The following is a 17414-nucleotide window of genomic DNA, read 5'->3' on the forward strand; positions in this document are numbered from 1 at the left end:
TGTTCTTAAAGCATTACCATCACAGGGGTACCGAAAGGGAAGTAAACAGAGTGACCCAGAAAGAGACTTGCATGTGTTGATACGCAACAGTGTTTTCTAGCTTAAGGCCTTCCCAAGGCCCGTCAGATCTGGGGGGCATTCCTGCTTCCTTCCCACAGAACACCATGACCTGCAGAAGCACGACACACACACAGAACTCAGGCAGCCATCTAACCAGTGTGTAATTTACCTTCATTGTGTTGATCTGAAGCGCTTGTTGGTTGGATGTGTTACTAACTCCCAGGTTGACAGAGTGCTTTGTGGAAACCTCTAAGTCCTCATTTGTTAGACATTTGATAATTTGCATGTAGTGAGGGTGTGCCTTCAGAGGTGCCCCAGCATGCTCAGGAGAGCGATCAGTGAGCCAGCCAGATGAATGAGCAAGAGGATGGTGAGGACCCAGGTAACTTTAACATTAAAGGGACTGGGCTTTGTTTGGTGATGGAGGGGAGTTACTGAGGCAGTAACTGGAGGAGTCTGCAGAGGCATTGGGGTTCCTTTCTGTGTGTTCTCAGCCCCATCCTGCCAGACCACTCTCATTTTAGATTAAGAGATAAATAGCTTGTTGCTTCACTCAGCTTGGGGTTTGAAGTGCAGATGGCATCGGGGCATATCTTTCTGAAGGACAGAGCTGAAAGAAACCTTTGCAAGGATCCAGGGGTATCTCACTAGACATCATGTCATCGCTGTCACTCAAGACAAACCTTCCCTAGATCTCATTTTTCTGCTCGGTGTCTGGATCATAATGGCAGCACATGAAGGGGACTGGCATGGTGGTAGTTTAGTGGCTGCATGTGTGAGGAAATGTCTGGCACTGAGTACCCTGTGAAAATACCCTCTCAGATGCTTTTTTAGAGTGTCCTTGCTCAATGCCAACATTGATCTATCTTTTGAAAAGACTTGCTTCCTAGAAATTGCCCTTTAGATGACCCCACAGCACACCACACATGTTCAATGAAGTCACTCTTGTCCCATGGCTGCAGACAAGAGATGCCTGAGAAAAGGAGGAGGCTCAGCCCTGAAGGGGGATGGAGAGCAATTATCGTGTGGCTCACATCAAGGGCTCAGTGCCAGACGCACGCACACACACACACACACACACACACAGCCCAGTGCACTGATTTACAGGGGCTGTGCTTTGAGATGGTGGCAGATTCAACGGGGACGTGGGGTCAATGGGAGAGTGGAAAGTGAGTCATGTGTCACAGAAGGGCTTTAATTTGCTTGGAGAGGAACTCCAGGTCTGCAGGAAGAGTGCTGCTGGCATAGTCGGAGCCCCTGGAGTGGAGCCCCTGGAGCTGTCCTAAGGGAGACACAAAGGCCCTCCAATAAGAGGTTTTCTTCATTGCAGGATGGGCCCAGCCAGCCCCATCTCGTCTGAAGCAGGAGTACAGTTCTGGGCGTAATTAGGATATGCTGAACGCCCGTGGAGCAGCCTTTGAGAGCAGAAAAGTGGATGAGGGTCAGCCACCCTGTGCTTCTCACTTTCTCTGGTCCCTTTCTAGGAAAGGTGATGGAGTTTTTGAATGTTCTGAAAATAAGAAGGATGCTAAGAGAAATGTAACTGAGGAGGAAAAAAAAACCTGCTTGGGAAAGATGAGCACCCAGAATGTTGGAGACAGAGTTGACTGTTATTAGTTGCTCAACCAACAGGGTGTACAGTCACGCTGTGCTAATTTACACTCTCTGACAGAGAGAGAGTGGGTCGGGGTTGGGGGTGGGGTGCAGAAGGAAATGGGCAGAAAAGAAAGGACATTTCGAGTTAGTGGGTAAATGTTGTTTCACTTTAATGCGCAGAGTGTTTTAATGGAATATAATGCCCAGGGCTGAAGGAGAAATAATAAATATCAAATTTGGAAACAGTTAAAAATTACTTATTATTTTAAAGCTTTGACTTACTGAACAGTTGTGTAAGGCAGCTCATATTCATGCAGCACACACCCATAGATGTCTTTTATGTGATTTTCCATTTGAATAAGTTTATTAAGTGAACAAAACACCGTGTTAATCACCATTTCTAATGGCATGTGTACAAGGAGGGTGCCTCAGTGAGCCTAGAACTAGGTTTATTTCCGATGTTTCCACATATCTGTGAACAGAAGGTCAGAATGCCTCAACTCTGCATTTTATTTTTTTTTTTGGTTTTTTAAGATAGGGTTTCTCTGTGTTGTCTTGATTGTCCTAACTTGATTTGTAGACAAGGCTGTCTTCGAACTCTGGAACTCACAGTGATCCGCCTGGCTTCTGCCTCTCTGAGTGCTGGGATTAAAGGCATGCAGCAACACAACCGGCCTTTAAAAAGTTATTTATTTTTTTTTATTGTATGTGCATTGGTGTTTTACCTGCATGTATGTGTTTGTGAGGGTGCCAGATTCCCTAGAACTGCAGTTGTAGACAGTTGTGAGCTGCCATGAGGTGCTGGGAATTGAACTCAGGTCCTTTGGAAGAGCAGCCAGTGCACTGAACTGCTGAGCCATTTCTCCTGCCTGCATTTTATATTTTGAAGGACATTACACAGTTGCCAGCCTTGGAAGAAGACAAGTGCTGCCATCTGGAGAGGTAAGCCAGCTGCTTGTTGTAAAGTTTGACTTCCCTGGGCTCAGGGTTTCAAAACATAACCCATAACCCCTTTTGCATTACTTAATTGCAACAAGGTCTTAGGAGACAGAGTCAGCACTCACACTTATGAGGAACTGCTATAGAATAACATTTCATACTCTTCATAAATCCTGTCAATCACTTTGAGTATTTGCATTTTATTCAGACAAATATGTGAGCCAAATGAGTACATTCTCAAGGTAAAATATCCCCCATGGCATTTAATTTTCTTGTTAAACTTAAAGTGGAATTGGGGAAAGATTATTACAAAATAATGAAGGGGTAAAATGAAGTATTAACATCAAAAATGAAATCACACTGAAGTGGAGACATATTAAACCTTTTACTATATGGAGACAAATGTGAGTTTTTCATAACTTGAGTTTTTCATCCAACAGCCATATTAATGGATGCACTTCCCTTGAAAATATGGACAAACTGGCTTAGAGAAAAAGTAGCAATTTACTATCACCTGCATTTGAATGGCAAAATTTTATTATAATTCACAAATGGAGTCAGATGTGAATAGCTATTTTACAGTGTAAGCTGATGAGAAAGAATAAAATGGACATTTGTCTGATGCGGTTCAGACTGATTGCTTGTTCTACATCATGCTGAGCTCACCACTTGGAGGGGTAAACGAATCTGAGCTAGAACATGCTATCATTTAGTGTGTAGCTTCTTCTTTCTTAATTATAAAGGTGTCAGTAAAAGCTGCAAGTTCAGTAGCATAAATGTTTAATGCTTTTGGAAATCTAGAGCTCTTCATCTATCAGACAAAATAGATTTATAAACACTATTCTATTCACTTTATTTAATGAAAAAAAAAACACGGACAGGAAGTGGAGAGATCACTGTTTAAGCCACTGGGTTGATTTTTAAACCTGAGATGAGAATCAGATCAACTCAGGGCACTGCACTGACAAAACACTCTGAGGGGGCAGAGATATCTCAAGTTACAAGCATTCACTGCTCTTTCAGAGGGCCAGAGTTCGGTTCCCAGCACCCTGGGTGGCAATGTACTTCCACAATCACGTGCAATGCCAGTGTTAGTGATAGTCAGCCTTGGTGGTGCCTGCACGCACATGCCTATAACCCCACACAGACATACAGCGAAACAAAGCACTTTTGGAAGAAAAATGCTGCTAATTTCTTAAGTGCGAAAACCACGGGGGGGGGGGTGATTATAGCCCACACCTGTCATAAACAAGGACTGAAACTCCATCTAAACTAACTCATTACCCTGTTGATTAAAAAAAAATAAAAATTTGCAGTATGCCTTCCAGAGGCTCATCCTAGATATTCTCACAGTGCAGTGTGTGATAGAATTCATTCTACCTGTAAAACTTTACTCTGAAACCTTCAGCAGCATTCAGAATGCTGGGGTGAGCCACCTTTCCGTTTTTAAGGTTTCTGCATGCTAACATCTTGTCACCAGGCACTCTCTGTTCTCTCTCCAAAGCTGAATGCATCAGATTGACATTTACTGAACATATAAGGAATACTATTTCCTTGATGGGGAACCAAAGAGCTAAAGAATGCAAAATCATAAAAAAAAAAGAAGTTTGCAACCTGCTTGAGAAGGCCACAAACTAAAAATAAAGACACAGAAAATGGTTCATTACCCAAGATGCACTAGCAGATAAGATGTGATTAAATTAATTGCCAAAGGAATTCTGTAAACAGTAATTGCTAGAGATGAAGGAGAAGAACATGTCCAAGGAATGAGGCTTGAATGGACATCAGTGGCTGAAATGGTAGATGTCATGACCCCAAAAGGATGGTGAAATAGATTTCAACCAAGAGCACAAGCACACAGAGCAGGGAGGTATTGTCCACAGGGCAACGTGAGGCCTGCAGATTGCACTTAAAAATAGACTGAGCATTTTTAAAGTGAAAAAAATAAAAAAAGAATATCCTGTACTACAGAAGCATGCTGCAGAATGGACACTTTAGTGTGCTTAGATTTCGTTTTTTTGGCACACAGCCATCAACCATTTGTTTATGTGTTTGACTGCTTTCGTGCAGCAATGGCAGAGCCGAGGAGTTGTGACAGAGACCAATTGGCTCGCAAAGCCTAATATTTACTGTCTGGCTCTTTACTGGAAAAGCTTGCCAACCCCCAGTGTAAGAGAATAGTGGGCAAGCATGGTGGAAAGGAATGCAGCAGGCCTGCCAGTATGCCGTGCTTTGGACATAAAGGAAGCCACTGAAGGTTTTCAAGGTAGGAGCCACGTTGTGGTAGTGAAGTTTACTGCGTGGGCGTCTCTGAGTGCCTCCCTGACCCCCTCTTCTTTGGGTTCTATGCTGCTCTTGTGCCTTTCCTACAATACCGTAGACCCAGACACAAAATCTGAGAGTCGAAGGTGATTCTCCAGACACGAAGAATTACCGCAAAAATCTCTGTGACACCAAGCCATTTCTTAAAAAAAAAAAAAAAAGACTGGTTTCAGCAAGACACAAATTGCAGGAATAGCTTAGCTGTGAGACACTCTCCACCAAACCCACCATGAATGCATTGTAAGTATGAGTCCCCCTTTCCATAATATAATGAGGGAAGCATTTTAGACGGGGACCTTCCCTAGAGGAGAGATCTGCAAGAAGGGTAGCAGAACACACTGAGGAGCACCTCACAGTGGAAGAGAACGTCTTTGGGAAACACGGAGAGGAACTAAGACACTCGGTTAATAACGGAGCTTTGGGGAAATCTAATACAAACAAAACTTAATGGCAGCCCAGGGTTGCCATCCATAATTACTTTACATTGATTATATTTTAAAAAGAATCCTAGGGAGGAAGAAAAAGAAATCTGGCTAAAAGCTACGTTCTTCTTTCTATGTAATGAAAATTAGGTAAAGAGTGTTCATTTTAGACCTTTATCTTTTAATACAAAACAGATCATTTTCTCCTTCGTCCATGTGAAAAAAAAATATATTTTTTGTCATTTGAGAAAAGATGAGAATGTCTATTAAGAAGGGTAGAGTAAGGGCTGGAGAGATGGCTCAGAAGTGAGGAGCACTTGCTGCTCATACAGAAGACTTGGGTTCAGTTCTCAGCACCCATACGGTGGCTCCAGCTTTAGGAGGATCTGAAACCCTCTTCTGGCCTGTGAGGGCACTGCACACAGCGGTGCACATGCTTACATGCAAGCACAGCATCTCCTACACGTGAAATAAAAAGAAAACGCAGGTACAGCACCGTAAACAGGAGGCTGAAGGACACAGCCACATGTCCTTGGGCACAGATCCAGACATGAACGTCTGTCTGGGTGTAGACATACAGGAGGCACCCGCTGTGGGATGTAAAGGTAAGGGTGAGGTGATTTCTAGAATGTCATTTCCTATGCCGACCTGGAGTAGAAGTAAATGATTTTCCCATAACACTTCCTAATGGATCTTCAGTCAGCCTTGATGGAAGTATGATTTATGTAGTATATGACAAGGAAATTTTTTATTATATCTGGAATTCATTTAGCATCTTTAGATGGGAAAGTTTGAGACCAATTAAAACTGTAATAAGTGACTGTTGAATATAAATATATTAATGTGTGTGCAGAGTGAAATTGGAAAAGTGATGAGAGTGTGCATTTTAATTCTATCAGGGAACTGTATGTCATAACTCTGAGAATTACTTGATAATGGAGCTGTTTATAATGAAACAAAAATGAATTTAAATAGTAAAATTTAGCTTATGACTTCTGATAGCTCATGAGTCTCACAGGTGACAGGCCAGGTTGAGAGGGAGGCTAGAACAATGGAAGCCAAGAAGAGCCCTCAGGAGGCCATTGTTTGGTGTCTTTATAGCATCCCCAGGCTCTCATTGTAAAGAGAAGTAGATCCCCTAGAGAAGTCAGATAAAGGAATGAGAGTCTTTGGTGGAAGGTGATTTTTCTAGGAAGAAGGTGGGAATAGCCTGGCTGTGGGGGGTGAGCTGGTTAGTTTCTTGTCAACTTGACCCAAGCTAGAATTATCTCGGAAGAGGATCAATTGAGGAATTTAGCCAAGTGTGTAGGGAATTTTTTTGACAAATGCTTCATTTGGGAGGACCTAGGACTCTGTGGCTGGTGCCACAACCTGTGCCAGGTTGAATAAGAAAGCAAGCTGAGCAAGCCACAAGGAGCCAGCTAGCAGGCAGCACTCCTCCATGGCCTCTGATTCAGTTCCTAGCTCCAGGTTCCTGCCTTGAGTACTGTACTGACTGCTCATTGACAGGTTGTTGTGGGGTTGTGTGAGTTGATTTTGGTCATGGTGCTGATGGCAGCAAACTGAAGCGTAGGGTGGGAATCACCTAGATGGGGCATGAAGCACTATTGACAATGCATTTCCCAGGATCTGCATCTGTTGCGATCTGGTCACTTCCATACTCCGAGAGGGCTTTGCAGCCTCACGTGGCTCTCTTGTGCATATGCAGTAGTTGCTTCGTCACCATGACAAAGCAACCGTGGAAAAAGCAACGGAGTGAAGAGAGGGTCCACTTTGGCTCACAGTTTGAGGGTAGAGTCCGTTGTGCTGGGGGAACCAGGGCAGCAGTAGCTGGAGGAAGCGGGTCACATGGGGACCATAGTCAAAAAGCAGAGATGAGGTGCCAGAAACCAAACTTGCCTTTCCGTTTTCATCTGTTCCGTAACCCTATCCTAAGGGATGGTGCTGCCCGAGTTCTTGGTGGCTCTTCCCACCTAGGTTAAACGTTCATGGAAATTCCCTTTAGACCAGAGATTCTCAACCTTTCACAGGGCTCACCTAAGACCATGGGAAAACAGACGTTTGCATCATGGCTCATAACAGTAGCAAAATTACAGTTAAGAAGTAACAACAAAAATAATTTTATGTTTGGGGGTCACCACAACCTGAGGGACTGAGTTAAAGGATTGTAGCACTAGGAAGGTTGAAAATCACTGGTCCAGACATACTCAGAAGTGTGTTTTCACGGTGATTCCAAATCTAGACAAGTTGACTATGAAGGTCAACCGTCCCAGTATCTTAGAAGATATAGACTCTAATTCAGCGTTTTCTTATGAGCAAACCCAAGATGATACTGTAAACCCAAAGAGTACTGAACTCCTCCCACACCGGCATCTGACTGTGGCAGGTAAGATGGCTAATTTCAGCTCAGCACCTTGTCTCAGGGGTGTTGCAGGGTCAAACGAGGTAGAACTTGTGACTGCAAGCAGCTTTTGTGTCATTATTGATTTTGGAAACAGATGCTCTTGGATCTAAGTGACATAAGAAGTTGGAAAGTCAGACTATACCTAGAGAATAGCCTAAGCTATTCTTGATTTTTGGCCCATTCTGAAACAAAAATATCCTGGCTAGATTCTCCTACCTGCCCCCTCCAACAAATCTGGCTGTACCTTCATTCCCTGGTAGATTCAGAACCTCTTTTTATTTCTAACCAATAGCTTTCCTAGGGTAGGCCTTCCAAAGCAGCAGGTGTTAGTCCTGTTTTATGAAATTCTAGTCTAGTTTATCCTCGAATTTCTTGATTTTAGATTGTAGTCATCGAACCTCTAGTCCTCATTGTCCTTGCTCATAGCCTATGAATGTTGATAAAACTTAGCCTTTGGGGGCTGGGAGAGATGGCGTAGTCAGTCAAATGCTTGCTGTGCAAACACAGGACTTGAGTTTGGAACCTCAGAACCCACAGAAAAATCCAGGCATGACGGTGCCTGCGTGTACTCCTGCTCTGGGAGGATAGAGGCAGGGCGTTGCTGGAGCTTGCTCCTCAGCCAGCCTCACTGAATCAGTTCAGTGAGAGAGGCAGAGACAGTCTCGAGCTGTGGGTCATGACCTGACTTGGAGATCACGTATCAGATATTCTGTACATCAAATATTTACAATAAGATTCATAACAGTGGCAAAATTACAGTTAAGAAGTAGCAATGAAATAATGTTATGATTGGGGGTCACCACAACATGAGGAACTGTATTAAAGGCTTGCAGCCTTAAGAAGGTTGAGAATCACTGTGTGAAGTGATCAAAAAAGACACTTAATATCAATATGCGCGCACATATAAACATATACATGTTCTATGTGTATGTACACGGGTACATACACATAGAAAAGTGCCACTTTGGAAAGCATGGATGTAGGTGGTTGGGTGTTCAGTTGAATAAGCCATGTCAGGGTAGGTGGATGGAGTTGGGAAAAACTTCACCATGTCCTCGTCAATCAAAAGTGCTAGCTGCTTCATCAGCAGCTTCCTTCTGAGACCCTCAAGTGTGACAGAAGTCCTTCTCTGCTTCAACTGTGGTCTCTCTGTCTTTAGTGCAAAGCTTTCTTCTTTTAGTTACTTTTTATTATTTAAAAGCCATCATCGTTGGTGTTGGTGAGATGGCTCAGCAGTTACAAGCCCTGGCTGCTCTGGAGAGGACCGAGTTCAATCCCCAGCACACACACAACTCTAATTCATACACACACACACACACAACTTTCTCTAATTCAGTTCCTGGGGATCGGTGCCCTCACATACACAAACATGCAGGAAAAACACCAATGCATATAAAATAAGTAAGTCAGTAAATAAATAAATAAGGAAGTGGTCATCATGTCAGGAATTGAGGTGAGTGAGTTCACATTTTTCTCTGTGAAGGTTATATATACTGTCAGATAAGGATTAGAGAGAAGTCAAGGGGTTGATCAAAGTTACCGAGCAAGAAAGTGCTCATCAGTGTTGCTCACCAGGGTCAGCTGACCCTTCCCAGATGTGCTGCAGATGTTCTGTGATAGGCTCAAGCCATCTTTACCTCTCTTTGCTTCTTTCTTCTCTCTCTCATTTATTTATTCTTTCTGTTTTGGAAGGAGGTACTTTTCCAGTTTTGAGATTATCATTACAAATTTCTTTCTTCCCTTTCCTCTCTCCACACCTTGCTATATACCTCTCCCTGCTCTCCTTCAAATTCATGGCCTCTTTTTTAAAAAGCCTTCTTGTTGTTACATGCATATATGCATATGCATATTTATTCCTAACTATAACCTGTTTACACCACACTGTTACCAGGTATGTATGTTTCTCTTTCCTCTTTATTAGCAGTTTGCTCCCTGTTGGAGAAGGCCTTTTCTGTGTTGTACTGTCATGTATGTCTTCTCATCTTCCCTTCTTTACTATGGTTTATTATCTTGCCATGATATCAGAGACCACAAAAACCAATCTCTTACATTTTACAGTTCCTTTAGCAACATGATTTTCTCCTCCAGCTAATCAGATAAAAAAAAAACTTTCATGAATGAATGAATGAATGAATGAGGGGTCTAGGAGATAGCTCAGTGGGCAAAGGCACTTGTCCCTAAGTCTGACAACCTGAGTTCAACTTCTGGGGCCCACTGGGTAGAAGGCATTCCCTGACCTCCATATAAGTGTCCTCCTTCAAAGAAAGAAAGAAATGAATTTGCTGAGATTTCTGGCCTGCTTTCTTACTTAGGGCTACTATTGCTGTGATAAAATACGATGACCTTTTAGGGAACTTGGGGGAAGGGCAGGAACTTGGAGGCAGGATGCTGCTCACTGTCTTGCTCACCATGACTTGTTCAGACTGCTTTCTTATAGGATCACCAGCCTCTTCCTACATCAATCACTGAATAAGAAAATTCCCTACAGGCCTGCCTACACCTTGATCTTATGGGGGTGTTTTTTTTTTTAGTTGAGGCTCCTTTCTCTCCAGTTATTCTAGTTTGTGTCAAGTTGGCATGAAACTAGCCAACACACGTGCTAAGATCGTTTGTTAAAGCAGCAGTTAAGAGTATGTGATCTTTATCAAACTGTTCTTATAAAATACAGGTTCCTTTCAAGGCAGAGGAAGGGGCAGGAGGCGGTGGCAACAGGACAGAGTGCATTCTCCCTGGAGACAGACAGATCCTGCCTGTGAACAGGTAGTCTGAACAGTGCTCCGGCCTTCCCGGCATCTCTCAGGGTGTTGAATGTTCTCATTAACAACATGCCAATTCCCATGACCGTTTGGTTGCTGTCTGATGTTGTGTGTCTCATGACCCTCAGTCACCATCAGCTCACATGCTTTTCCTGACTCTGTGCAGGCCAGCTTATCTGCCAAGAGAGCTTTCTTTAGGGTCTGTGTTTGGGGAGGTAATTTATAGACTTGTATGACCACTGGAAGCAGAGATCTGTGATAACAGACTGTTTTCCTCCTTTGGCATGACTTCTTGTAGAAATGATTATTCCCTTACCAGGGCTGCTTTGGGAGGCAGCCTTTCCTTATTGTCCGTCCACTGAGGAGGGAGAAGACCAGGGTCCTCTGCCTGTGCCGCCTCTCCGCTAAATCTGGTACACTGCCGTTTTAACACGTGCCAGTTCAGGGTGGATGATTGAAAAGGATCTTCCTAGGTTGTCGAAACCTTAAGAGAGTTCCCTAAAGTCTGACTGTAGCATAAATAGTAGCAAAGTCCTGGTGTGTCTCACACTCAGTGTGTACGCGAACATACACAATTGTCTTTATACACTGTATCCTTATGTGTATAGGCATTTTACCAACAACCTTGCAACAGGATACAACATTCACAGCCGTGTATGTTCCTGTGCACATGCTACATACACTGTGCACACGCCACCGAGACTGTGGCTTCTTTCGTGTAGACCAGGAGTGTCCAGTCTTTCAGTTTTTCCAGCTGTTTGAGCTTTCAGACTGACAGCCAATCATTCATGGCAAAAGAAACCCCACCACAGAATTCGGCAGTGCCAAGGGCTAGCCCGGGGCACCTCCAGCTGCTTTCGAAGAATCCTTTGATGGGCCCCACGCCTGCAGCAGGAAGGTGCCAAACACAGCTAACTTTTGGAAAGTGGCACATCTGCGGGTTCTCTGATGGGCGAGCCGCTGGAAGGGCCCCCTCTGTCCTCGGGGTACTCAGATCCGCGTCTGCTGCTAGCAGGGCTTTGACTACTTCATCTACAGAGGGGGTTAAAAAAAAATTAAAAAAAAAAAAAAAAAAAAAGCCATGTAGTAGCAGCAGAAGAGTAGCAGGCATTTGCGGGCCACACGGAGGACACGTGACTCAGGGCGGGGCCTCGTGCGGAGCCAGCCAGTGGCGGGGCTCGGGGGTGGGGCCTGGGCGCGCAGCTCCCGCGGCCCCGGCTCGCTCTGCGGGAATGTGGGCTGGAGTGGTCCCGCTGCGGGGCCGAGGTGCAGCAAACCACAGGGTCGATCCGTAGCGCCATGGCCTGCATCCTCAAGGTAACCGCTCAGCTGCGGGCCGCAGGCGAGCTCCGCCCGCCGGGTGCGCAGAGGCGTGGAGCCTGCCGCGGTCCCGCCGCATCCTCAGCCCGCCCGTCCCTTCCTGGCGTCGGCTTCCTTTTTGTTCCTTTGGCCAAGGCATCTGGGTGGGAGACTATGCAATGTGCATTGGGCACAGACTCCTTGCCTACACCGCTGCCGGCTGGCGCCTGCCTGGAAGGAGCTGGGGAGGGAGCGCGCGCTGGTGTGCCGAATGATGGGCATGGCAGGAGGAGCAGAGGGTGCTCTGAGCTTTGCGGTCAGGGAAGCCCGAGGCCTGCGGGGGGCCACGGGCTGAAAAGGAGCCTCCTGGCATGGGTGAGGGGCACGGCTTTTGGGAAGAGGAGGAGAGGGTTTGGAAAGCGTGCAGCCTTTGCTTCTGGGAACACAAAAACTTCTGGGGCCACAGGTAGCCCCGGAGGAATGAGTTTCTGGGGAACTAGCTCCAGGTGTTGGTGCCTGCAGTTTGAAAAGTTCACTAGATGGAGATAGATAGAACCTTGGACCTCCTCAGGCTCACGTGTCAACAGACACTCTTACTCAGAGTCCATTCCTGTTGTGTTCTTTCAAGTCCTGGTTCTTTATGAGTTCTGAGTGCCACAGGCTTGAGGTCTTTGGGTGGACCTGCTTGGTGAGGACCTTCCATGGAAAGACTGTTTCCGACCTACTGGGAACGTTCACTCCCACCCCGTTCTGGTTTTTCCTTACTGCCCTTATTCGACTGCCCAGCCTGACATCATGGATCAACATGTGTGCGGCATGAAGGTTCCCCATCCCTGAGGGAACTCAGAGGTGTTTTGGTTCCAGCCCGGAGACGGTGCCGCGGACCAAGGAGACTATCAGAGAAGCAGTGTGTGTGCTGCGTATTGCTGCTGCGGCGCTTGGTACAAAGTCTAGTTGCCCCAATCTTCCCTTCCCAGCATGAAGCGAGGAATTGGACACTTCCTGTGACTTTCCTGAACTTGCTCTGTGTTCTGGAGCACTTTCCAGGACATGGCCAGTGGTGGCAAAGTCAGGAGGAAGTAATCCATTGGTGCCACAGAGTGAAAGTCAAACCCCCTGGCCCAGGGCAGGAACTAGAGCTAGAACAGGGCGTCACCTCCACGGATGCACCGTCTTTGTGTGCATGTTTGGTTTGGTGCGGTGCTAGTGGTCAAACCCAGAGTCTCACACATGGTAAGCACACGTCTGCCCACAGAGCTATATTCCCAACCCCCTGGAAGCATCTTTAGTGCGTTGCCAAGGTCACACACAGCTCTCACCTCATCTTGGACTTACCACTCCTCGTGTGGAGGTGGTCCTGCAGCCCCTCCTTCTTTGCCTTCAAAACCTACCCATGCCCGAGGAAGATCAAATATTCACCTGAATTCTGGCTCTGCCTCCTGCCCCCTATGTGTGGCCTTGGGCAATTTACACGTCCCTGAACACTAACTCCTTACATTAGATCAGAGTAATTGTGCACACGGTGTCACGCTGCTGCGGAGCTTGATGGAGTAGGGCCTCGGACTGCGGCATTCTGACCTTTCCCACAGGGTAGGGCTTCCATTCTGTCAGACGCTCTGCCCAGTCAGTGCCCTCGTTCGCAGCTTCAGGACAGAGTGAGCCTGGATTCAGACCCACATGTGAAATGCTGTCACTCTTTAAAACTGTCCCAGGAGACGGCTCCAGGCAGCCCTTATACTAGTCAGTCCTGGCTATCTTCGAGTCCTCCCCACCTCCCCTTTTGGTGATAACTTTGATGTTGTGGGCTGTGAATGTCTGGGCCACATGGATGGCTCCTCTGGGCTGTGGGCAGCCTCTGCTGGGTGCAGGCTGGACCTACTTGGCCCTAGACAGTCTCTGAGATCCTTTCACCTGCATCTTTGAGAGTTACACACGGTGGAGTGGGGCGCACAGGTTCCAGACAGGAGGAATGAATTCTGTGCAGGCTTGGCCTTTTGCACTTGATTTTGGTTCCCTTCTTCCAAAGCATAGAGAAATATGCAGTTATTATAATTTTAAGTGTTGTGGTAGCAAATGGAAAATCATAGACCTCTTGTTGATTTTAATGAGACTTCCTTTTTCCTTTTTATTTTCTTTTTTGTATTACTTCCTCCTGACTTTGCCACCCCTGGTCATGTCCTGGAAAGTGCTCCAGAACACAGAGCACATTCAGGAAAGTCACAGGAACTGTCTGATTCCTCTGAACCTACTTGGGTGTTGGAAACTGAGCCTGGCCTGCTGATCAAACTGACAAAGAGCAGATTAATAGGAGAAGAGCATATGTAATTTATTTGCTGTTCATAGTATTCTGTGTATGTATGCATATGTGTATGTTTCCCCCTGTGTATGAATGCATGTGTAAACATGTGCATATAAATAGACATAATTACTTATGTCTTCCCCGTGTCTCTCTGTATGAAGTACATACTCAGATGTGCTGCCCATTTTTTTGTCAGCTTGACACAAGCCATGCCATCTGGGAAGAGGGACTCACTTGAGAAGATGCCTCCATTAGTTGACCTGTAGGCAGTTAGTTCTGTGAGGCATTTTCTCCACTGCCCTCTCTGGATGGCAGCACCCTTGGGCAGATGATCGTAGGTGGTGTAAGAAAGCAGCCATGGGTGAGCAGGCCAGGAAGCAGTGCTCCTCATGGACCTCTTCTTTGGTTCCTGCCTTGAATTCTTGCTCTGACTTCTTTCAATGATCCACAAGAAAGTGTGAAATTAAGTTAACCCTTTCCTTCTCAAGTTGCTTTTGGTCCTGGTGTTTTATCACAGCACTAGAAAGAAAACCAAGAGTAGGGGATGGGCCTGAGAGTTTGTATCCCATTTTAACAACAAGTGATACATTATGAAGACATAAGACAAGAATAAGGAGGAGGAGGCCTGGGCTATCTGTTCCGAATGTCAGGAAATGGCAGGGAAAGCAATGAGAAACGAGTTTTATTTGGGCACTTTCATCTTGGTCTTGACCCTCTAATGATAAGAATATTCTACTCTGGGCCTAAGGAAGGCATGCTTTTCCAATGAGTGCTCTGCAGGGTGCTGTTCTGTACCTTGCTTTGTGAAGAGTTTCTAGCCAGAGTTTCAGAAAGTCATAATGAAGCATGGAGGTAGACAATGACTAACCCAGAGGCCACAGCCAAGGCTGCTTCCCACTGATGGTTGGTGCTGAACAGGATTACTGCCTGCGAGCTGTGTTCCAGAAACATTAACTGTAGTGGGCAGAGGCTTTCTGATGCGAGGAGACTGAGTCATCCTTTCTACCTATGTGGACACCATGGTTGCTTCTACAGCAAGGGCGGGAATCTCTAAGGGGGAAGGCTGGCGCATGGCAGCTGATGAGGGCCTTTCAGGGACACAGAGCTGGTCCCTGGAGACACTGTGCCTACCTCAGGCCCATCTGGTCCCTCAGAGTCACTTATGTTGTAAGGTACATGCCTATTCTACATTGCAGGACAGTGCGCACAGAAGCAGGTGCTGTGTAGTTATGCCTCTACCACTTACTGATTGAACCACAGAAATTTTTTTTTTTAAATTTTTAATTTACCCCCCCCCCTGTTTCCAAAATGGAGGCTATTGTAGGGGGAAGTGAGAATATCTGTGCTGGTTATCCTGCAGGAAATGACAACCCCTGTCTCAGAGGGTTCATTTCCTGCCTGCATCAGGCTGCTCTTCTTCTGAGCCCTGCTAGACCTCAATTCAACAGCCACTGTGTTCCTAAAGGGTGAGGTCTCCGAGGACCCTTCTGAATCCCCTGCCTGCCGCCGCCGCTGCTGCTGCCTCTAAAGAGGGAGATTAGAGAGGAGAGGATCTCTGGGGTGTTTAAGAGTCTTTGGAATTTACTAGACAAGAAAAGTGGCTACTTTATAGTACTAATAAAGCTAAAATTACATTTATATTATTTACCTTTCTTGTGTTTCAGAAACTGTACAGTAGTATATGTAATAAAAATGATTTCTATTTTCTTCTATGATTTCTTCTTGTGGTGAGCAAGTAGTTTTTGGGTACAGTATTTTGTACACTTGTGATATGTAACAGATCTTTGTTGACCTGAGTTCTGTATTCAGTACTGAGGCGGACACCTGGTGGGCTGTGGCTGTGGAGGCATGGGAGTGATTTCTGACGTGAAGATTATGGTTTTTCCCTGTTAATCAAAATTTTGAGCATAATATAGATAATAAACATGCCACAGATGCATGTCTACGCTACTTTTGCTTTCCTCTACAGTGACCTGCCCTTATACATTTATCCAGTTGATAAGAAATTACATAGTTGTGGTGCAGACTTACATAGTTATCTTCTCATTAGTCTTCTCTCCCCTGCCCAGACCTAATCCTTTACCATACTTCAACGTGGGAGAGAATCTGGCTTGTGCCCTTTACTCTCATTCTTGTCCTGGAGCCTTGTATTTGGTCAGCATTCGAGCAAGGCTCCTTTCTTGGCAGCTTTTCCTCATTGTTCCTACAGAGCAAAGGGGCAGTACCCATAAGCCCTTTGGGGCTTTATTTCATACCTTGGTTCACTGAGCCTGGGTGATAATCAGGCTTAGCATGACCTGCAGGTTTTTTTCAGAATCTGGTTCCTGTCTCAACAGCTCATGTCTCTACTGCTCACTCACTCCTGGCCTCCACACTTACCTGCACGAACCTCAAGTCTGGGCAACATGGGGACTATTAAGGTGTTGAGCTTTGGGGTTAGACAGCCTGTCCCAACTATGAGGCCTACGCCTCAGTTCCCTTATCTCTGAAGTGGAAATTAATACAGATCACAAAGGTAGAAAATCTACTTTCTATGAAACAGGAACGTGGCATCTATGAAGTCCTCAGCTGTGGTTGTTTCCATGCTGTTTTTCTGCAGGAAATCCCCCGTCTACAAACAGGCTGCTTCTCTGTCAGCAGGAGCCTGTAGGCTCTTGGAACCTTAGCTGTTGTCTGTGTAGCAGCAGGCTCATCCTGTTCTGTGGACACCCAGCTGTCTATCAGAGTGAGCTCACAGGGGCCAGGCAGCTCATACTCACCCTGTATCTTCAGAGGTCTGTAAGTTTCAATGTATGAAGAGTCACGTGGTGCCCGGCTTGTAAACAGTTAAGCTAGTAACCAAAGTGTGCAGAGTTCTTTGAGAGGTAAACTTTGGGCTGGGAGTCATTCACCGAGAATTAGCTGAGGAGAAGCCTACTCTTACTCAAATTGGTATGCCCAGGAACTGAGAGGCATGTTGGTACACACCTTTAATCCCAGCACTTGGGAGGCAGAGGCAGGTAGGTCTCTGTGAGTTTGAGGCCAGCCTGGCCTACAGAATGAATTCCAAGACAGCCAGAACTACACAGAGAAGTCCTGTCTCGAGCCCCTTCCCCCCCCCCAAAAAAAAAAGAACTGACCAGGTTTTCGGTAAGTTACCTCTAAAGGACTGTTGAATGCGTAAAGTGGTGGTGTTACCGGATTTGTTCGAACTGGAGGGCAGTTTGGTGTGCCATGGATGCTGCAGCCGAGTGGAGAGCAAGCAGGTCTCTCACCTAGCTTCTCCCATGCTGTCAGCATTGTTGTTAGAGGCCTGCTGCCCTTCACAGAAAATTCAG

At 45.8% G+C, this 17414-nt stretch overlaps 1 protein-coding gene across 1 annotated transcript in view; it reads left to right on the forward strand.

The window, feature by feature from the left end:
* Window positions 1-11746: 11746 nt before the first annotated feature.
* St6galnac3 (ST6 N-acetylgalactosaminide alpha-2,6-sialyltransferase 3) overlaps window positions 11747-17414 on the forward strand; it is a 472151-nt gene continuing 466483 nt past the window's right edge. Inside the window, exon 1 of the mRNA XM_055614354.1 lies at window positions 11747-11816. Within this exon, the coding sequence (XP_055470329.1) occupies window positions 11799-11816 (18 nt within the window). The 5' untranslated portion in view covers window positions 11747-11798. The remainder of the gene's footprint in view (window positions 11817-17414) is intronic.

Source organism: Psammomys obesus, unplaced genomic scaffold (assembly GCF_907164565.1).
Source record: "Psammomys obesus unplaced genomic scaffold, mPsaObe1.curated_primary_1811, whole genome shotgun sequence".
Taxonomy (NCBI): Eukaryota; Metazoa; Chordata; class Mammalia; order Rodentia; family Muridae; genus Psammomys; species Psammomys obesus.